The sequence below is a fragment of the Manihot esculenta genome, chromosome 14 (assembly GCF_001659605.2).
Source record: "Manihot esculenta cultivar AM560-2 chromosome 14, M.esculenta_v8, whole genome shotgun sequence".
In the NCBI taxonomy this organism is placed as follows: domain Eukaryota; kingdom Viridiplantae; phylum Streptophyta; class Magnoliopsida; order Malpighiales; family Euphorbiaceae; genus Manihot; species Manihot esculenta.
The window spans coordinates 6,277,015-6,299,999 of record NC_035174.2 but is presented as its reverse complement, the minus strand read 5'-3'; the positions used below and the strand labels follow the sequence as shown (position 1 = coordinate 6,299,999).

The window sequence follows — 22,985 nt, the reverse complement described above, 5'->3', positions numbered from 1 at the left end:
TTCCTAGAAGCCTTTGTGCGTACTGTTGAGAATGAATCCCATATTGGAACTAGATGACCATGAAATGGTGAATAAAAAATAGTTGGATTTCATATTAAATTGGCTGGTCATTTTGATATGTAAAGCAACTCAATCATTTATATAAGCCCATCTAAAATGAATTAATATTTAATAGGGTCGACATTCTTTTCAAATTTAACATGATATTAAAGCCTAATTCGAGTTGTGGGTTTCAGCTGCCCATTTAGGCTACATAATTAGGCTCGTATTGGGTTAATACAAACTAATTATCAAGTGCTAACCTTGTGGTTGCACTTGAGGAGGGAATATTGAGAATAGATCTCATATTAGAAATAAATAATAAAATGATGAATATAATTGGTTGGATTGCAATATCAAATTGATTAGTCATTTTGATGTATAAAATAACTTAATTATTTATGTAATCTCATGTAAAATGAATTAATATTGGGTAAGGTTTGATGAGTCTTCTTTTGCAAGTGCTTTTCGTCAATTGAAATATTTGACTGTAGCTTCGTTTTTTTTAAGATGATGTAAAAATAAAGATCTCGTTTGTTTTTTGCTGTAGCTTTTGTTCCATCTTCCAAAGGAGTTATATATATGTATAACATTGTATATACATATATGAGATGCGAATTTTGATAAACCATGTCATCCTTTGGATTCAAATGGTCATCATTAGTAAGGACTTCAAATTTTGTGCTTCCTAGGTGAACAATCCTTGTTAGATTAGTAACTGAAGGCCATTTGAGGAATATTGCCATGGATCACAATATGTCTACCATAGCTTATATTTAGGTGTGATAACTTGGTGGTGGAATGAGTGAAAAAAGAAGGGGAGAGACCTAAAATAATGTGGAAGAAAGTAGTATTGAAAAGAAACAATTGTTAGATATTGATGTGAAATTGGTTTCAAACATAGCTGAATGTTGAAAAAGGATCCATTAGCTGATCCCAACTAGTTTGGGATTAAGGCTTTGTTGTTATTGTTGTTTACCTATTATTTGTTTGTGGAGTCATATAATTATTTGATTTTGTATTTCTGGATGAACCATAGATCTGCTTATAAAGCTTGAGCGAATAGTTGGTTAAGTTTTAGATTTTACATGTCTCATGTACATCCTTTTTTAAAATTGAAGTGCTTATGCGTGTATCTTGGGCAGACTGGTTCATCATGAGCCATAGACAAGTCACATGCGGATGCCATGAGTGCTTGTTTCTATGTTTCATGGTGTACCATGTTCAACTAAGAATTTCCTTTGAAAAAGCTTTTACTTTCTTTAACTTGTTTATTTTAGCTTAAAAGCTTGCAAGTGAATTGCTATACACTTTACATGGACGATGTCTACTGAGTGATAACTACTGTGAAATTCAGAATAGTGGATGTTTTGTTTCTGATTTTGGTTTGTCCAAAAATGATGCTATATAATGGATCTTGTCACTGAATATTCTGAATTTTTTGGCAAATAATTGTAATATCTCTATTAATTTTTTTATAATTGTTGTCTTTGTAAATCTGTATTTCACTTAAGGTCGTTCCATTCACACACCCATAAAAGTTCTGAGTTCTTTAGCCGTCCCACAGGCTTTGAATTATATTAACAGTAGCAAGATTCTGTGATATCAGCTTCCATGTTGGAAATTTTCATTTGATGTATCCTTCTGGAATTTGGCTTTTCTTAATTTTTTATTAATTTAAAATCGTCTTGTATTATCTTTCTATTGCCTCACTGTTTTTTTCTTTTTCAGGCATCTGGATATGAAGTTTACGTATGAGAATCTACATATAAAGACTCTGGTTAGTGCTCATATTATATTTATTCATCAGACTGTATGGCTTTGATATTTTTTATTATCCTAATTGGTGATTGTTGAGACGCCCCCTAAAAAGACAACCTGCATCTATTATATTTGGATAGAAGTTCCATAACTTGATGTGGTGGCTTCATGTTGATAATCTGTGGAATTTCAGGGCTGTGCAGCCAGGAATGTACATGGTTTTACCCTGAGTGAGGTGAAAAAACATGGCTGGCGGTGGGAAGAAACTCTAAAGTATATCTCGTTTTTTTACTTTGCATTTACCATTGCAAGTTGAAACAGTCTAGCTGGCCAGTTCAAAAGAAATTTATACTTCTATCTTTAAATCAAAAGCTCTGTATTAACTGTTCAAAAAGTTTCAAGTTTAAAAAGAACAAGGGCCAACCTTACTTCCATGTTTGGGTCTTAGTGGTGCTGTTGTTTTTGCTGGTGACTGATAGAGATATCAGAATTTAACGTAAAAATCCAAGCACACAGAAGAAAGAAATAGAGATAATGAGTTCTGTATTGAAGTTCAGTAGACAAGAAAAATTCAGGAGACAATTGTCCCCAAGCAGGATATACACCAGCTCCCAATTACAAGATAAGTCACTCAATGCGCTCTCTATTCCTCTTATTCCTTTTTTACAACCCCACCTCACGCTTATGCCATGTACTGCTGTAACTAACTCTGAATATTCTGATTTTCTGGTTCTCTTTTTGATTTCCTCGAATATACGATCCACGTGTTTTTGGCCCTTCCCATTGATTGCTCCTTCATAACATTACCACCTTCTGGTAAAACAGCCTTGTCCTCAAGGCTAAAGTCTAGAAATTGCCCTTGGATATCTGCATCATCAAGCCAGGTTGCATCTTCAGTTGGTTGGCCTTGCCACTTGACCAAACTTTGAGGAGTCGGTTGAACATTAATCTCCACTATTCTATGGTTGAGGATTCTGTCAGGAGCCATGATTAGAGGAACGTCAACCGCTAGTTCAGGAGGTAACTGCATGTATGGCAGGTGTTCTCCAATCAATTGCTTCAATTGAGACACATGAAAGATAGGGTAGATTTTGGCTTCTACCGTAGTATAAGCTTGTACGCAACTGCGCCAATGCGACTTAGAATCTTAAAAGGCACAAAATAACGAGGAGCTAGTTTTTGTGCTATCCTAGAAAACACAGGATTGGCGATGAAGACGTAATTTGACGAAAACCATGTCCCCAACCTGAAATTCAACATCTCTGCATTTTTTGTTGGCTTGGTGCACCATAGTAGACTGAGCTTTTGGGAGGTTAAAACGGAGTTGGCATAGAATTTCAGTTTCTCCTGGCAAGAAATGGAGCAGTGTGTGTGGGCAGACACTTCAGTTTCTCCTGGCAAGAAATGGAGCAGTGTGGGCAGAGGTTTGCGATATACAACCTGATACAAAGATTGTTGAATAGCACCATGAAAACTTGTGTTACATCAGTACTCTGCCCAGTGAAGCCAATTAACCCAATTCTTGGGCTGCTCAGATGCAAAACATTGCAGATACTGCTCCAAACTATGATTAGTTATTTGTCCATCTGTTTGAGGATGATATGCAGAACTCATTTTGAGTTGGGTGTCCATGAGATGAAATATTTCAGTCCAGAAATGACTAAGAAAAACAGGGTCTCGATCACTGATAATTGTAGGGGCATAACGTGAAGACGAACCACTTCTTTGACAAATAATTGGGCCACACTAAATGCTGAAAAGAATATTGAAGAGGAAGGAAATGGACATACTTGGAGAGCCTGTCCATGAAGATAAAGATACAGTCAATCCCATTTGATTTTGGAAGCCCCGAGATGAAATCCATGAATATATTCTCTCATATCCCATTAGGAATTGGAAGTGGCTGTAACAACCCAACAGGCGACATGGCTTCATATTTGTGTTTTTACAAACAACACAATATGCTACAAACTGTTGAATGGACTTCATCATGCAGCCTTGCTGCAAGCCATCGATAAGTACGGAAAGCCATCCAATGACCCCCTTGTGAAGTAGAATGAAATTCAGTAATCAACCTTGATAGCCAAACAAACTTTTCAGGAATAACCAATCGATCTTTGTAAAATAATTGACCCTGTATCAGCGAAAAGTGAGGAGAAGATGTGGAACCAGATTGAAGAGCTAAAATAATATTTTGTAGCTCATGATCGGCAAGGACAACTGCTTGCAATTCTTGAGCATTTTTGGGCTGGAGTAACAATTTGTTGCTCAAGGAGGTGCTGGAGACTCTTGTGGTCCGTACGAACGACAAATCTGCGACCAAGTAAATATGGACTCCAGTGATTAATAGCCTAGCTAGGGCCATCAATTCCTTTTCATAAGCAGAATTGGAAGTTGTTTTAGCTTATAAAGCTTTACTGTAACAGGTAACTGGTTTGCCCTATTGCATCAGAACTGCTCCCACCCCACATCCAAAGACGTCACATTCTATCTCAAAAGACTTGTCAAAATCAGGCATTATTAGGACAAAAGCTGAGATAATAGTAGACTTCAATTTGTCAAATGTTTCCTGAGCCGCAAGACCCCAAATAAATTGCTGTTGAGCATCTTTACTAGTTAGTCGAGTTAAAGGTTGCACAATCTTCCCATAATGATGAATGAATCTCCAATAATAGCCTGTGAGTCCCAAAAATCCCCTAACAGCCTTCATAGAATTTGGAATAGGCCACCTCAATGCTGCAGATATTTTTTCTAGATCTATGGAGACACCCGCAGAAGAGATAAAATGTCCCAAATATGAAATTGAGCTTTTTCTGATAGAGCATTTCTTCCTGTTGGCTGCTAAATGATGGAAGTACAATAGTTGGAGAACTTGAACTTGACTCAAATGAGTTTAAATGATCATTCCAAAGTGCAACTAAAGATCAAAGTATCGTCAAAGAAGACGAGGACAAAACGGCAAAGAAAGGTCGAAATATTTCATTCATGGTGGCATGGAATGTCATGGGAGCATTTGTGGGTTCGAAGGGCATCACTAGGAATTTATAGTGTTCGGAATGTGTGCGAAATGCCGTCTTGGGAATATATTTTGTTTTCATTCTAATCTGGTGATAATCTCATCTGAGGTATGTAATTCATCCAACAATTCTTGGATGACCGAAATAGGATACCGATCAGGAACTATGGCCTTATTGAGTTTACCATAATCCACACAAAAACGCTAACGACCATCTTTCTTTCGTACTAAAAACACAGGACTGGAGAAGGGAGACGCGCTAGCCCCACTGTCAACCATTAAAACCACTTTAGTATTAGAAATTTTCCCAAATAATTTCATCATCTTTGGCGGAGAAATACCTCCAACAGAATATAAGGGAAGCTCCATTTGGGTGAAGTGTGAGTCAATAAGGACAGAGGAGAGGGGAGTGGAATCAGGGTCATCGAGGGCATTAAAATCACTAGGCTCCTAATTATCCTCGGCAGCGATTACCATCCTCAAGGATTTATTCGGACATTGGTGTAAAGGAGAAAAAGGTTGTTTGCATTTGAAACAGGGACCTTTAGATTGTAGGTCCTGTAATTCTTGGTGAGAGATATGATGAAAAAGGCGGCAGATGGTGGAATCGGCAGATAACGATAGTTTGGTGGAAGATGCGGTGGAGAACAAGGATGGTTTGGATGGGTGTAGAAATTTATCAGGAGGTTTGGAAAGGGTTGGAAGGGGTTTGCTGTTTGGGCTAAAAGAGCTACACGTGGGTCTATTGTAAAAACTGTTGCAACCCAGCACATAAGATGAAATGGGTTGAGCGGATGGAACAAAAGTCTTCTGAAACTCAGTAAGTTGCAGTTTCCGTTCAATTTCTCTAGCGACAGTCATTGCTGGAGAGACATCTATGGCTTCATGACTCCTCATGCGTACCCTGATTGCTTCCTTCAGCCCATTCAAGAAATATCCCAAGGAATGCTGTTCTGAAATTGGTGGAATTTAGGCAACACAGGTGAGAAATTCATCAATATATCGCTCCACAGTATCAACTTATTTAACGGCCGCCAATCTTTCAAAAGTACTCATGAGAGCACTTGGACTATAACGATTCAATAGTTCTGAAGAAAATTGATCTCAAGTAAGAGTGGCAATGCATTGTTGCAACCTGTAGGCTTTTGGACAAAGAAGTGAAGAGAAAAATCTTATTCATTACTATAACATTACATTACAGATATTTAAACAAAAGCAAAAAGCTGCTAGTCACATGTTAAAATACTGTAGCAGAAGTAACTTTCCCATACTTAGCTAGTATACTTTCACCTAAACAACACTTAGGCCATACTTCACCATACCATGCTAAGATTACAAGTAAAGCAAAGATAATAAACAAAAAAAGGACATAATTTTCTGATACTTGCAGTAGCAAAAATGTCACTGCCATCTTCACTCCTCCTTGACATTTTTGCTGGAAACACCAAGGCTCCTCCTTAATGTTTCAAATATGATTTTAGGCAATCCTTTGGTTAAGAGATCAGCAACTTGAACTTCAGAATCACAATGAATGAGCTTCACTTCTTCTTCTTTCTCTGCTTCTCTAATAAAATGAAATTTGATCTTGATGTGTTTGGTTCTACCATGAAAAATTGGGTTTTTTGCCATTGCTATAACTGATTGATTATCACAGAAAATCACAGTAGCTTCCCTTTGTTCCTGCTTCAAATCTTTCATAATCTTTCTAAGCCAAATGGCCTGATTCACAGCAGCAGTAGCAGAAATGTATTCTGCTTCTGCTGTAGACTGAGCTACCACTTCCTGCTTTCTTGAACTCCAGCTAACAGCTCCTGAACCAATAGAGAACATGATTCCTGAGGTGCTCTTAATGTCATCAACTGAGCCTCCCCAATCACTATCTGTATACCCAATAAGCTTCACTTCTTGACCAGCCTTGAACCAAATGCCCAAATTACTGGTTCCCTTCACATACCTGAGAACCCTTTTTGCAGCCTTGAAGTGCCTTTGGCTAGGATTATGCATGAACCTAGATAATAGGCTGGTTACAAACATAATATCAGGTCTGGAAGCTGCTAAATACAATAGACATCCAATTACACTTCTGTAAATTCCTGAATCTATTTTTTCTGAATCATCTTCCTTGCTTAATTTCTCATTTTGGACCAAAGGAGTGTTGATACTACTGCAATTTTCCATCCCAAACTTCTTAAGTACTTCATTTGCATATTTTTCTTGACAAATGAAGGTTCCATGACTTGTTTGATGAACCTCCAATCCAAGGAAGAAGGTCATTTCTCCAAGATCAGTCATCTCAAATACAAACTGCATTTCATTCTTGAATTGTTGTACCAACTCATTGCTACTTCCTGTGATCAAAAGGTCATCCACATACAAGGAAACAATTAGCAAATCTTCATTCTCAGCTTTAACATACAAAGTAGCTTCACTAGGACTTCTTGTAAAACTCAATTTCAACAAATGATCATCCATTCTGCTGTACCAGACTCTAAGGGCCTGTTTCAACCCATATAAAGCTTTCTTAAGGAAGAAAACTTTATCTTCTTGTCCCTTCTTAATGAAACCAGGTGGTTGCTCTACAAAAATCTCCTCTTGTAAATGACCATTTAGAAATGCAGATTTCACATCAAGCTGATAAATCTTCCAACATTTTTGAGCAGCCAAGGCAATGAGAAGTCTTATTGTATCATACCTTGCTACTGGAGCAAAGGTATCTGTGTAATCCACTCCAAACTGTTGTGAATAGCCTTTCACAACTAATCTTGCTTTGTGCTTATTTATAGAACCATCTGAGTTGAGTTTGGTTCTATAAACCCACTTTACACCAATTACCTTCTTGTTTCTTGGTCTGTCAACCAAGTTCCACGTTTCATTTTTATTGATCATTTTCAGCTCTTCTTGCATTACATTCATCCAATTTGGAGATTGCATTGCCTCTTCTAGACTTGTTGGCTCCAACAAGGCCATATTAGACCTCTCGTAAATTTCTTCTAGAGACCTGGTACCTCTGACTGCAAAATCTGAATCTGTGTCACTTCCATAATCTGCATCTTCTTCTTCATGAGATGGTTCTTGATTGAGAGAATCAACTCTCTGAATTTGATTATTGTTCATAAGTTCCACTTGTGCCTTTTCCCAATCCCAGTAAGCTTCTTCATCCACTTTCAGATCTCTGCAAACTATTACACTCTTTATCTCCATGTTGAACACCCTATATCCTTTTACATTGCTGCCATAGCCCAAAAAAATCCCAACCTGAGACTTGTGATCCAACTTATCTCTTTTCATAGCTGGAATATGAGCATAGCATATGCTCCCAAAGTCTTTTAAATGTTCAATGCAAGGTTTAACTCCAAACCAGGCTTCAAAAGGAGTTTGTTCTTTTAAAGCCTTCGTTGGTAGTCTATTCAATAGATAGACTGATGTATTTACTGCCTCAGCCCAGAATTTTTTTGGTAATTTTTTTTTCAAACATTAAGCATCTAGCCATCTCCATAACAGTCCTATTTTTTCTCTCACTTACTCCATTCTGCTGTGGAGTGTAACTAGTTGTAAATTGATGCTGAATTCCTGCCTCTTCACAAACCTTACTGAAATTCTTGTTAGCGTACTCAGTTCCATTATCAGTTCTGAGTATTTTGATTTTTGAGTTGCATTGATTCTCAGCTGCAGCTTTGAACTTTTGAAACATCCGTAGCACTTCTGATTTTTGTTGCAAGAAATACACCCAACAGAACCTGGAAAAATCATCAATGAAAAGGACAAAGTACTTGCTCCCATTGAGTGAAGGAGAACTCATGGGACCACAAACATCACTGTGAACAAGCTGCAACTTCTCTACTGCCCTCCATGATTGATTAATAGGAAAAGGAATTCTGGTTTGCTTTCCAAATTGACACACATCACACACTTCATTTGTGGAAAGCACAACAGGCATGTTTTGAACTAAACACTTGTCATACATGTGTTTAAGTGCATGAAAGTTGAAGTGTCCAAATCTTCTATGCCAAAGTGCAAACTCATCAACAGAACTAGAAAATGCATGTGCATTTAACTTATTCCACCTTAAGGAAAAGCTTCTATCTTTCATTTTAACTCGCATCAATTCATTTCCAACAAGATCCATGATTGTGCATGTCTTATTTTTGAACAATAAGGAATATTGTTTCTCAAGCATCTGACCAACACTCAGTAAGTTCTGGTCTATATCAGGTACATACAAGACTTCAGAAATTAGTTTTGTACCTGTTGGAGTTTCAACTGAGATTTCACCTTTGCCCTTGACTTCCAGAAATTCTCCACTTCCTATCTTTACTCTAGAATTGTAGGACTTGTCAAGTTTCTTGAACGTCGCAATCTCAGATGTCATATGATGAGTGCAGCCACTGTCAATGAGCCAGGAATCACTGCTGGTTTCAGCTGCACAATAAGTTGCAACAAAGAGCTTTGCCTCATCTTGCTCTTGACTTTCTACAGTTTGAGCTTGATATTCTTCTTGGCTTGGCTTTGACTTGCAAACGTTTTCAATGTGTCCAAATTTTTTACAAGACCTGCATTGAACACCAGGTTTGTACCAGCAAAATTTCTCCAAATGATTAGTTTGTTTGCAATTTGGACATGGAGGAAACTTCCCTCTCCTTTCTGCATTCTTGCTGCTGTCACCTTCTTTTTTATTCCTTCTATCATTAAACTTTTTTCCTTTTGAGTTGAAATGAACTTTCTCTTTGCTTTTCATGACAAGAGCTGCCTCAATATTGTCTTCCTGCCTCAAATTCCTTCTTTGTTCTGTTGCTTGTAGTGCATTAACAAGCTCTGCTAGTGAAATTTGTGTAAGATCCTTTGAGTCTTCAAGAGATGAAATTTTGGCTTCAAACCTCTCAGGAAGACTTACAAGAACCTTCTCTACAACTCTCTTGTCTGGAAGATCTTCACCAAGGACCCTGATTTGGTTCACAACCCTCAAAACTTTGTCAGAGAATTCCTTCACATTCTCTGTTTCTTTCATCTTCAAAGCTTCAAACTCTCTTCTTAGGTTCAAGACCTGCATTTGTCTTGTTTTTTCACTGCCTTGAAACTCCTCTTTAAGTTTGTCCCAAGCTTCTTTTCCTGTTTCACATGCCATAATGCGTGTGAATATTGACTCAGACACAGCTGAGTGTATATAAGAGAGTGCTTTGAATTTCTTTGCCACTTCTTCAGCATGGTGCTTTATTTGTGTGACTGTGGGATTGGTCCTCAATGGAGGAGGATCAGCTTCTGTTTCTACTGCTTCCCATAAGTCTAAGCCTTTCAACAAGGCTTTCATTCTCACAGCCCAAATTTGATAGTTGTCACCATTGAAGACTGGTGGTGAAAGTGCTCCAGCATTGCTTGAAGCCATTTTCTGTTTGAAACAGGTTTTTTGGTGGGGTTTTCTCACTTGTTTTCTCTCAATTCCACCTGTCCCTCTAATATAAGAGAGCTCTGATACCATTTGTAGGCTTTTGGACAAAGAAGTGAAGAGAAAAATCTTATTCATTACTGTAACATTACAGAAATTTAAACAAAAGCAAAAAGTTGCTAGTCACATGTTAAAATACTGTAGCAGCAGTAATTTTCCCATACTTAGCTAGTATACTTTCACCTAAACAACACTTAAGCCATACTTCACCATGCCATGCTAAGATTACAAGTAAAGCAAAGATAATAAACAAAAAAAGGACATAATTTTCTGATACTTGCAGCAGCAAAAATGTCACTGCCATCTTCACAACCAGCGAAGCCAATGAAGGGCTCCATGCAAGTAAGGGCCATCATAATGGGAAGCTCTGGTTTGGTGCCATTTAATTCAAAATACTGCTCCGCCCGAGCCCTCCAACCCACGGGATCTACCCATTAAAGGTGGGAATATCCAGTTTCTTTGACATGATATTATCGTCGGTCAAAGTGAGGGGTGAAGTTGGCAGCGCCGATTGAACCAGCGATGCTAAGCGACCAGGTGTGGTTTGATTGGACACTTCACCTTCCTCAGTAATCGATTTCCCTTTGGCTAAAGTATGCAGAAGACTCCCGATGGAAGAGAGTTTAGAATGAAGTTGCTCGTTGTCGGTCTTCAGCTTGGAGAACCCATCTTCCAATAGTGTTAAATTCCTCTCTATCAATTCCACACGAGTATCCATTCTTGTATTTGTCATTCCCCGGCAGGTCGGACCAAATGATAGAGATATTAGAATTTAATGTAAAAATCCAAAGCACACAGAAGAAATACAGATAATGAGCAGAATTGATGTTCTGTATTGAAGTTCAGTAGAAAAGAAAAATTCAGGAGACAATTCTCCCCAAGCAGGATATACACCAGCTCCCCATTACAAGATAAGTCACTCAATGCCCTCTCTATTCCTCTTATTCCTTTTTTATAACCCCACCTCATGCTCCATGTACTGCTGTAACTAACTTTGAATATTCTGATTTTCTGGTGCCCTTTTTGATTTCCTCGAATATACGATCCACGTGTTTTTGGCCCTTTCCCTTGGTTGCTCCTTCATAACAGTGGCAGTCATTGTTAAATGGGGATGACCTAGAGGAAAGTGGAATTCAAGAGGTAACTAAGTGTTTTATCATATTAATGTCCTATATGTATTCATTAATTTGTTCTCTTTTGTATCACTTTCTTATGTTAGAATTCTTTGTCGTGGCCTCCTCAGTCCTCGTAAAGCATAAATAATTTGTCCTGGTCAGTTTGCTCCTCGGTAAACATCATTATCACCATAGTAGCTGTAATGGATGGCTGCTGATATTTGGTGCTTATTGTTTTGTGATAGTATCACACCAGTGCTATGCTTCCTGCTTCAACACAGGAGCTTGTCAGTGACACAGTTTTCACTGTTTGTTACATCATAGTACATGTTATCTTTTCAATCAGAAACAAATGTTAAGATTGTTTATTCATCCCTCCCTGGGGTGAGATATTTGCTATATTGAAAGGGGAAGCAATGCATCTGTAGAAAGTGGAAGAGCTAAATTTGCCTGAAAAGTGTAAGCATTTTCTTAAAAAGGAAAAAGAAAAAGAAACTGCTGAACTATGATTTTTTGCATGTGACTGTTTATGTGTATCCCAAGTATATGAAATTTATAGGAAAGAAGATTAATCTAAGAAGTATGTATATTTTTCTATTACAGGGTGTCAGAAAAAATATATATATATATATTTTTTTTCTAAAACTTCTTATTGTTATCATCGGGGATCTATACATTCAGCCATTTTAATTGAATTCATTCCTGTGTCAATTTACAAGGTTGATATGGATACTGAAGATGAAAGCTTTGGCGATAATCCACCTGGATTTCTGCATAGGAAGACTGAGAAAACCATGCCAGTTCCTTGGTATGATGCATAAGTGTACATTAATATCTTCTGCTTCCACAGAAGTTTGAATACAAATTATATGATATTTTTTATGTTTATCATGGAGAAAAGAATACATTTTGCATAAATTTAGACCATGCAAGTCAGTTTTGGGAGTCATCAAATAAAATGACTTGTTAAAATGAAATTGACAGTTTTAGAATAGCACATGTAGAGAAGCAAAACTAGCTAGCATCAAAGGGCACAGAGGTGCAAAGGGTACTAGGGCCTAGGCTCAAGGTACAGGCACATGCTTGAATATATATATATATCGTAGGATACTGAATACCGAATTCTAATTAGTAAACTAAACAATTATAGATATTAATGTATTTTATTTTTACATTGAAATTTTTGCAGTCTTTGTTTATATTCATCTGCTTGACTAGTATCATATTCATACATACTAGAAGAGGCAAGATACTTTTATCGTTAGATAATAGATAGTTCACTACACTTGAACTCCTTTCTTGTTCAAGGGGCAACTAAGATGGCAATCTTTCAGCCAATGAATAATGTAAACATCTCCATGAAAGTTGTGATTTGTCAACATTTTAGTGTTGCTGTATTGTGGAACACAAAATATATTTACTAGGAGCTAGCAGGGAATGGATAGTGTTTGAATAACTTATATTCACATTCTACTTGGAAATATTTGTTTGTTATTACTAATATGCTCATGTTTATGTACTCATGTCTCTTTTGCCTTCATATCCTTCTGTATCATCTTCATCTAAATCATCCATGGAAAGCAAGGAAAATCTGTGCATTGGGCCTTTTGTTTGGTGCTTTTGTTGCGTAGTGTAATGATATTCCATTCCTCTGTACTAGATTCCAATTGATATAATTGGACTATAATGGAAGTGAATCTTGATTTGATACATAAACTTACAGCTTTTTTCATATTCATTTTAAAAAAGTAACAACAACGTTAAATTTTAATATCTAATCAACCATAAAAATAATATTAGCATGAAAATAATATTGACATTGTTGTATTATGTATAGTTCTTAATCAGCCTTTTATATTAGCTTTTGTATAATTTTTAATTATATAGTATAAAAGTCTTCGACGAATAAATATAAAATTGATTCAATTATAGTATGAATTTTTAATTTTTTTTTTTTAAGTTTCATTAGCATATAATACAGTTTTCGATTCGGTTTCAAGCGCAAGAACTGCGGGGACACTGTTCACTTCCCACAATAAATGAAGCTTTTATAGCTCCAGCTACGGAGAGGTACTTGTGGTCAACTCACAATAAATGAAGCTTTTATAGCTCCAGCTACAGAGAGGTACTTGTGCTCAACTCTGTGATTGCAATTACTAAGGTAAACGGTAGAGTATCTCCAAAATTAAAACATTCCAGTCCCAATTTAATTTATATTAATAATATTTTAATTTATTTTAAATTTAATTAAAAATTAATTTAAATTATTTAAATTTATTTTAAATTTAATTATTATTATTCGAATAAAATTTAAATTCATTTATTTTTATATATTTTAATTAATAATTTATATAAAAATATTTTTTATTAATAATTTTTATTTAAAAAATTTAATATTTTTTAAAAAAATTTTATTTTAATTTTTAAATAAAAATATATAAATATTATTATAAAACATATTTTTTATATTAAATTAATTATTTATATAAATAAATTTAAATAATAAATACACTATATATAAAATTTGAATCGAATTCAAATATATAAAAATATTATTTTTTAATTATGTCGCATAATTCATTTACGGTAAATTTCAGAGTTAAGAACCAGTAGAAAACAAAAGTAGTAAATGCTAAATAGTTGCAAGAGAAGAAAAGCATGCTACTACGTGTGAGCATAACAGCCGAGCTCATTCACAAATATAAAGTGCCAGAAACGAGCATATGGTATCCCACGCCATATCATTTCCTGCTGAACTGTAATCCATTTCTCTCTCGCCCTCTCTTCTTCTTATGGCAACTGCTGTTTCATCCAAGCATTTTCTTGCACGTTTCAAGGATTTAGAATCAGCCAAATGCAGCATCTCCATCCAACCAATTTGCTGCAGGCAATCGTTTCATATTTTCCACCATGTAAGCTTACTTGATGATTCTTCTCTTTCTTACATATTTTACTTCTCTTGTTACTTCGTTGAGACCTGAAAATCTACCATGTTTGATTACTATAATGTAATGATGGAACAGAGATATAAATCGTGTTCACTGTCCATGAATGGGTGCAAAGGTGACCCCAGAGTCCCTATTGGTACCATTGAAACTCGAACTTTTCCAGCAGTAGCATCTCCTGCATTGGCCGCAGACAGCCTCGATTCTGCCATTTGTAATTTGAAAGCTAATCCTCCAGTTTTCACTTCAGGGATTATACGTCTCCAGGTAAGTTGCCTGCCGATGGGGATTGGGTATCCATTCCTTATCCATATAGTAGATGCTAGGGAAGTTATGAATTGGCCGACAGATGGGTCAGTGCCACGTGGTTGGTTGGCATTGAATGTTGTGTGTAACATCATCTCTCCCCTTATCCTGGAGCCTATTGCTCTCTGTATAGACTTCATTTCAATTTCCAAGTAGTGTAGACTAAATAGGCGAATACGGGTTTGCTGTATCAAAGCAGACTTTTTTTTTTCTTTTTATAATAAATGAAGTTGATTTGTTTGTGAATATAATTTTGGAATTTATTTGGTTGTAAAATACTCCTTTATCCCATAAAAATAAGTTTGCTTTTTTTTTTTTATCTCAAATTAATAATTGATTTTCTATTATACCAGTGGAGGATAATTAAGAAAAATAATATAATATTTATTATTTTATTTATATATTTTTTTAAATATATCTAATAAATTTAATAACTTAAGTAAATTTATGGGATGGACCGAATAGGAAAAAGAAGAAATTATATCCTTTCATTTCCCGCGAAAATAGCATTAAATTTTAAAAACCTTTACCCAACATTTGAATCAATTCCTAAAACTAACTATTCATATCGACTGTGATGGAAAGGTACCTATTCAACAGAGGATTGAAGCGATTGATTGGCTCCATGCTCAGCATCAGCTTCTTCCACGCTGCTTCTTCTCCTCTAAAAGCCGAAGAAAGGACGACGATCCCCTTTTTACAGATTTCACCAATGGTAATGGCCATGCTCATGCCCTCAATTTGGTCAGCGTGGCCGGTATCGGCTCTGCGGTTACCTTTAGGCATATCCACCAATTCTCATACAGTGACTGGAAGTCCATCAAGAGGTAAAATAAATAATTAAAAGACTACAAAAATACCCACCAATTTGACTGCATTAGATTTTAAATTTCGTGATTTTATAATTGTTAGTTTTAATTTTGTGTTCAATTTTCAAGGTTCCTATCTGCCAAATGTCCTTTGATTCGTGCTTATGGGGCAATTCGATTTGATGCAAGGGCCAATATATCATCTGAGTGGGAGTCTTTTGGTTCATTTTACTTCATTGTTCCTCAAGTAAAGCAATCGCTTCCTTCTATTTTGGATTTTATGTCCCAGAGTCATGTTTCTTGTCGCTATTTATATGACATGCTGCTAGATTTTGTAAATGACAGGTTGAGTTTGATGAGCTTGGAGGTAGTTCAATGCTTGCTGCGACTATTGCCTGGGATGATGCCCTCTCCTGGACGTGGGGGCAGGCCATTGATGCACTTCAACTTACAATGAGTCAGGTCTCTGCATAACTTTTGGCAGGGTAGCTTGATTCTTTAGCTGTTAATTAAATACTGAAATTAATTTAATATTCTAATCCCTTTTTGTGTTTTTCTATTAAAAAATGTGTAGGTTTCTTCTACTATTGTAAAATTGCGAAAAGAAGTTGCTAGAACATTAATTTTAAGCAATAATCAAATTCCCAATAAGAGCTACTGGGATCTTGCCGTGAAAAGAGCGTTGCAAATAATCAACAGAAGCAGCTCACCACTAATTAAGGTACTGTCAGGCTTCCAGTTCCTTTTCTTGGCATAATAATGTATTAGCCTTATTCTTCTTCCCTCGGTCTTTATTACCATGTGATTTGGTTGGTTTATCAAATTTGACATGAAAATCTAGGTTGTTCTCGCACGTAGCAGCAAAGTTGTAACTGCTACTGACATTGATCCTATAACATGGCTGGCTTGTCTACAGGTACTTTTGTCTTTAAAATTGTTCAGTGAACCATCGCTTTGCTTATGTTGACTAACAATTAGAATGCTGAACATTTACTTACAGGTTGAAGGAGAAAATGCTTATCAATTTTATCTTCAGCCACCTAATGCTCCAGCATTTATTGGGAACACGGCAAGTCTGAACACTGATATTTTATGCATAAATAACTTTATGCATCCTTTCTGTTTCATATCTCTGCTTTTTCTTGATCATGCTTGTTTCTGATGGTCTAGTGACTCTAGTCTACAAATTTTATCATGTTGCAAGAGACTGCTTTTCGGAAATTAGAAGTCGTTTCTGTCTGCTGCTCAATTTTTTGGCTATTACGTTGTTTAGTATTCTTCACGTGTAAATTTTCATTATCTTTGGAGATTAAGTGGCTTATTTTATGAATAGCCAGAGCAACTATTTCACAGAAAATGGCTAGGAGTTACTAGCGAGGCACTGGCAGGAACCCGTGCTAGAGGTGAATCAAAGGCTCTAGATCTTCAAATAGAACTTGATTTAATTTCAAGGTTTATTTTGGCACCTTGCACTTGATCAAATTGTTGATTCATTTTATAGTGATCGATTTCAAATGCTTCTCAGCCAATTTGTGTCTCATTATGCTTTATCATTCATTTGCAGTCCAAAGGACCATCTTGAGTTTACTATAGTACGAGACAGCATAAGAAGAAAAATGGAGGCAAGTTCACTGTTTTGTGCCCTTATTAAATCTATGTTTACTCTGACAGATGTCTTGGTCATGACAATGGACTAAACCAGTCCATGTACTAGATAATTATCATGATATGATAATTCTAACCAATCATGCTTACTTGGTAATTCTTCTCCTGCCCTAAAATGACCAGAGACCCTTCCTGGGACACTGATTACTCTGTTTAGAAGCTGTAGACTTGTTTACCCTACATAAAAGGAAAAATGAAGGGGAAAAAGGACAGAAGTTGAACTCTTACATATTCAACTTTGCAGGCTGTATGTAACAGAGTAGTAATGGAACCAAAAAAAGCAGTAAGAAAATTTCCAAGAGTTCAACATCTATATGCCCGATTGGCAGGAACTTTAAGAAGTGAAGATGATGAGGTGAGGGAAAACAGTCATGTCTCTAATAAAGAAACTCCCTTCACCACATATAAGATGAATATTTTATTCATATTCCACTTGTATGTTGTTGAGGTTGCAGTGTAGGTATCTGAACTTAATTTTTCATGAATGTGCAGTAAATTTCTATATGATAGTTTTGAAGAGAGTTGTGGTTGAAGAGCAATTATCTATGTCTGTTGGTTCACTTTACGTAGTTGCTCCGTTGTTTTCTTTTCCAGTTTGATATCTTGTCATCTCTTCATCCAACTCCAGCAGTTTGTGGATTTCCAACAGAAGAGGCAAGGCTTTTAATTGCAGAAATTGGTATTTCCATGAATCATTATGTTTCTTGTATTTCAATGAAGCTGCTTTTTGAATTTTGTTTTGATCGATAATCTCAGAATCATTATTATGCTGTTGAGGTCAATTCATTTGTGTTGAGTTTCTGGAAATCAATTTTGTACAGAAATCTGAGTTATCAAGTACAAGAAATCAGATGTAAGGTCGTGTTATTATGATATAAGAGAGTTTCACATGTTCTCAAGTTCTTACCTGAAATCTCATCTTATCTCACCCAACCTGGCTAAAGTGAAGCTCACAAATGGTATTGAAAACAAGCAATTAAGTGGGTTAACTCTTATCCACTGATATCACCTCATAAGTTGCTTTTTTATTTTTTATTATTTTATTGTTTTTTTAATGGTTGAGGGGTTTCCGTACCACAGATGGGCCTATATGTTAATGAAACTTGTACCGAGCTTTATTCTTTTAAGAGAATATTCTGGAACAGTCTCTGTTGACTGGAATCTAACTTTTATGAGCAACCTTTTCTATTTGAACCAAGCAGACAAGTAATAAATCACAGATCTTTCTATATCTGCTCTTGTATAAATGAGAACTATATGTTTGATAGACATATAAACATCCTCACCCTTTTGTTAGCCATACACAATTGGACTAACCAAATCCTGTAGTAGCTTCTCAGCTCTCAGAACATTATGTTTGCTTGCCTCTGATGCGAAAAATATTAAATTTTCCAATTACTTTTTGCAGAAGTATTAGATCGTGGAATGTATGCTGGGCCCGTTGGTTGGTTTGGAGGAGGAGAGAGTGAATTTGCTGTCGGCATCAGGTCAGCACTGGTGGAAAAGGTGAGCTAGGTTCCTCATTTGCTGCCATTCTTATCAAGTAGGAATTTGTCATCAGAATATAAGATGTTGTATTCGGATTGAAAAGTCACTCCCCCAATTATGGTTATACCACAGTACTGACCATTTAAATTCTAGGGCCTTGGTGCATTGATCTATGCTGGGACAGGAATAGTAGAAGGAAGTGAACCGTCCTTAGAATGGGATGAACTAGAATTGAAGACATCTCAGGTTTATATGCTTTCATGCCGACTTCCATCTATCATAAAACTCACAGTACAGTCGACTGTTCACTGTACAAAGTGTGAACGGAAGCTAAATTTTTTTCCTTTTTCTTAATAAATTTTGTCACAGTTCACCAAGTTGCTTAAACTTGAGGTCCCATCAAGGGAGAAAATTGAAAATTTGGGAATAATCAACTGACAAGGTACTATTCCTGACAATGGTTAATCGTATGCAGCATCTTTAGAAGATTATATTGGTCTGGGCTTCTATTTGTTAGTCGTTTCTACTCATAAATATCATACTGACGTGTTGATGAAATTCCTGCATTATGGTTTGTTTTCAGAAGAATAGCTTGAACAGATTTCCAAGTCTTCCTGAAGTGAACTGAGCATAAATTTGATAGTTACCATTTTGGCATCCATCTTTCTTCCAGAAATCATCTGGTGTACAAAGTAGCAATCACTTTTCGACTGTGACATTCGGTCATAGTGGTTTATTGGTTTTTGGGAATGGAATGCAGCTCAAAGGATAGGATAACGAATAGCAGGTAGCAACATTCTTTTTTCACACAAGGAAAATGGGCTTTCGATTGTTATTGCTTGGTCATTTTTGAAATAAAGATAATGTGTTATTAGAGTTAATAAATTAACAATTGTTTTCTGTTTTTAAAAAAAATTAGTTGCATATGTAATATGTTCCCCAACACACGCGTCATCAACTTCTTATTTCATGATGACAAATTTGAAAGCTTTATGACGCCTCATTAGATAAATAGCAGAAAATTACTACCTTCTTCTGAAGCTCAGCAATCCACTAGCTGTAGAGGAAGTCTAGAATTCTTCCTCCCTTGCTGGACAAGATAGGAGATGGTGGAGAAGTTCAATTTTATGAGAGCCTCCAAGAAGAGTACCAGTTCTTTACATATCTCCCAACTCACAGAACCCACTGATGCAAACTTGCACCCCTGGTAACGTTGTTTTCTTTACCGGTAATGTAAATTTGAAGTTGCGGGCGCCACCGGCAAAAGTGATTTGCAGAAGGATGGCAATCTGATGCTTTACACAGCTGGCGTGCTCTATAATTGTCAATTTTTTTTACCAGGATGTTCATGCACAGAAACTGAAGGAGCTTCTGTAGATTTAGAAGCCAAACCTGCCCGACATAAACCCTTGTTACCCTCAAAGCCAGAAGTTTGAAAGCCGTTGGGACTATTTGACTGTTTACAAATTGGCGGAAAAAGATAATGTTTGTTCAGAGGGAAAAGTTTCCTTCTGACAGAGAAAACATTTCAAGGAAAAGTTCCTTATCGTTCATAGACAGGAAAGCTCCGTCCAAAAATTGAAAGTAATAATAATAATAAGCACTCTACCTATTCTAAGCATACATGGAAAGGATTGGAGATATTTTCTTCCTCAGTCCTCTCTTTTTCTCTCCTTTCTCATTCTATTTCTTTTTTTTTTTTTCTTTTTCTATCCCTTTCCATTATTTTCTCTGGTACCAAGCGATTAATTTGTTGATGCAGTGATGGCTTTTCCGGTCAAATAATCAGCGATCAACGTTTTTTTTTTTTTTTTTTTTTCAGAAACCGCCTAATGATTTTTTTTTGGTGAACTGTCATTTTTTTTTGTTTTATTTTTTCAGTATCAATTAGATAATGATATATTAGTAAATTAATAAATAAATTAACTTTTATAAAATAGTCTACAATTTAAAATGTTTTTTTAATATATATCTTTAAAACGCACCTTAAATAGACAATAATCTATGATCATTTATTTTTGAACTTCCCCGTTAAAATGGTTAGGACTTGCTCAGAATGGTATTAAAACAAGAGATATATTAAGACCCAATGCTCTTAGAAAAACTTATTAATTAAAATGGTTTTTATACACCCTAAAAATATAATTAAAAAATTTAATAGAATATGAATTTTAACTATTTATTATCTAAAAGATCAATCAATTCTTTTATGCGTAAATCATGCTTGATTTCATCCAGTTGTCTGAGAATACATCACTTATTTAGCATACTCAAAATTGTGTTCTTACATTTTAAATTCTCATTAATTTATTGAATAACTTGTAGCAATTTCCTTAAAAGATGTTGATGGATGAATTTCTAGTTGAATAGAGTTGGGAAAATATACTCCAGTGGCATTAATTTTACAGAGCCTTGGTAGTCGGTAGACTTAAACAATAATGTATTTGTCATGCATGAATTCATGTCTACGTATTCCACTGATACAGGATTTTGGACACAAGACAAGCAAGGAATAGTTTCTTTCACTGTTACAAAGCTTGCACAAAGGCAACACCAAACCTTGAACGTACTCTTCAACAGGCCAAAGTTTGGAATAACATAATCCCAGACGAATTGAAAGCTGTATGAACGTTTCCATGTCTTCGTAAAACATAATTAAAGCAGCACGAATACTTGGGGCAATTAACACTCCAATTTCTCTATATATGGAGGATTAATTCTGCATGGTTTTCTCGTCCAGAAATATATAGAAAGCACTTTTCATTTGTTCGTTTCGATCTCCTAAACTCATCTATGGCTAATATTATCAGAGGAAAAGGGGGAGAAGCTGGGGAGAGAACACGCTCCCGAAACCATGTATACCAAGAGTTCGTACCTTCTGCTGCTTGGACCGAGGATTCTAATAGCCATTATCTCCTTGTCGATCTTCCTGGTATTCATTTTTCGTCATTTTCAGATTCCACTTGTTTATCTTGGTGCACAGTTGTTCTTTGTATTGATGTAAAGTGTTTTGCAACTTTTAGATTTTAAGAAGGAGGAAGTGAAGCTTCAAGTTGATGCATCAGGTCAGATAACGGTGAGGGGAGAAAGGCTGGTGAACAACAACAAGTATATATCTTTTGAGAAGACATTTAAAGCGCCAGAAAACTCAGACATGGACAACATCACCGGAAAATTTGACGGTGAGATTCTCTATGTAACTCTTCCAAAGAAAGTACAGAGGAAAGAAGCAACGAACGAAATCAGGGAAAATATTGAAGGTGGCGTTGGGAAAGATAATGAACAAGAAAAGCCCTCCAGCGTCGGTGAAAGGGCAAGTGAATTAGAAACCAATGAAGAAGAAGAAGAAGAAGAGAGAAAAAAGAAGAAAGAGAGGAAGAAAGGTTCCAGGGTAGATGAATTTGGAACAGAAACAGTGAAGAAATGGGGAGAAGAAGATGAAGTTTCGGTGGTAGAAAAGGCAATGGGGATTCTCATGAAGAATAGGGATATTTTGCTGACTGCAGCGTTTGCATTTTCTCTGGGGGTTTTAGTATCTCGTAAATTTGATTCAGCTCGTTATTGAGAAAATTAATTATAGACTATAGGCATTTTATATATTTACATGTTAATAATTGGCATATTCTATGTATGTTTGCAAATATTTCAATTTAACTATATGATCAGTTCATTATTATTTAATTTTACTTTTTTTTTATGAATAAATTAAGTTAGTATGCATGGCTGCTTTCAGCTTTTCTCTCGATTCTGAGTCGATGGATCAAGCTGAATTCGAGTTCTTGGGCTCCAGGGTACTTCGGTTTGTGTTTGTTTTTTTTTTTTTTTAAGGCTCTAGAGCTTCAGCTTTGTGTGCTGTAATTCAGATTGTTTTGACCATGAGCTTTTTTGTTATGGGCCACAGGTGTTGAACCATTTCTCTCTCTAATGGAATTTTCTTTTTGTCAAAGAAAAATAAAAAAATCAACATGACAGTTTAATTAAAAAAGGGCGGAAATAAAAGGTGGTTGACAGTTGATGTATAGACAATGGTATTAATTTTCTAATTGGAAAGCAATAATAATTATATATATACATATATGAGAAATGGTAACCATGATATTTTTTATTTTTATATTATATAATCATCCCACAAAACTCAAAACAAGATATGAACCGTGACAATAAAATAGAGTTACATAATAAGAATTTTATAAGTTAATATACAGTTATATCTAAAAAGCAAACGTACACAATTATATTCATTTCTTTATCAAGATATGTCCTTTCTTGAAAATGTAGAATTTTCATCGAAAGTTACTGTTGAGTGGTGTAATTCAGCAAATTTTCATCTCGTTTATAATCAAAAGATCATCAATCAATCGGTTGACAGACTTTTCTGTCAATTAACCAATACCAACTGAA

At 35.8% G+C, this 22,985-nt stretch overlaps 2 protein-coding genes and 1 long non-coding RNA gene across 8 annotated transcripts; all 3 read left to right on the top strand.

Annotated features, from left to right (window-relative positions):
- The first annotated feature begins 10,570 nt into the window (after positions 1–10,570).
- On the top strand, positions 10,571–12,550 carry LOC110600338. Its single transcript, XR_002485686.2, has 2 exons — positions 10,571–11,396; positions 12,091–12,550. It is a non-coding gene; the product is annotated as an uncharacterized LOC110600338 (long non-coding RNA).
- Positions 12,551–13,968: 1,418 nt separating this feature from the next.
- LOC110630691 (isochorismate synthase 2, chloroplastic) lies at positions 13,969–20,207 on the top strand. Of its 6 annotated transcripts, none has more exons than XR_006348587.1 (17): positions 13,981–14,283; positions 14,395–14,583; positions 15,208–15,449; positions 15,561–15,678; positions 15,777–15,893; positions 16,006–16,152; positions 16,273–16,347; positions 16,432–16,500; positions 16,765–16,883; positions 16,996–17,053; positions 17,341–17,451; positions 17,691–17,775; positions 18,505–18,602; positions 18,738–18,830; positions 18,954–19,026; positions 19,168–19,791; positions 19,941–20,207. XR_006348587.1 is itself a non-coding variant. In XM_021778235.2 (16 exons), exons 1-15 carry the CDS (start codon positions 14,164–14,166, stop codon positions 19,020–19,022), a joined length of 1,710 nt encoding a protein of 569 aa, XP_021633927.1. In that variant the 5' UTR covers positions 13,981–14,163; the 3' UTR covers positions 19,023–19,026; positions 19,168–20,207. The 6 variants fall into 6 exon arrangements, 3 of the variants coding, with proteins under 3 accessions (XP_043806682.1, XP_021633928.1, XP_021633927.1); XR_006348588.1 differs by having other exon boundaries at positions 19,926–20,207; XM_021778235.2 differs by having other exon boundaries at positions 19,168–20,207.
- Positions 19,233–22,355, top strand: LOC110630692 (inactive protein RESTRICTED TEV MOVEMENT 2). The gene is made up of 3 exons (XM_021778238.2): positions 19,233–19,371; positions 21,395–21,516; positions 21,608–22,355. The coding sequence occupies exons 1-3, from the start codon at positions 19,334–19,336 to the stop codon at positions 22,147–22,149; spliced, it is 702 nt and encodes a 233-aa protein (XP_021633930.1). The 5' UTR covers positions 19,233–19,333; the 3' UTR covers positions 22,150–22,355.
- Positions 22,356–22,985: the final 630 nt, after the last annotated feature.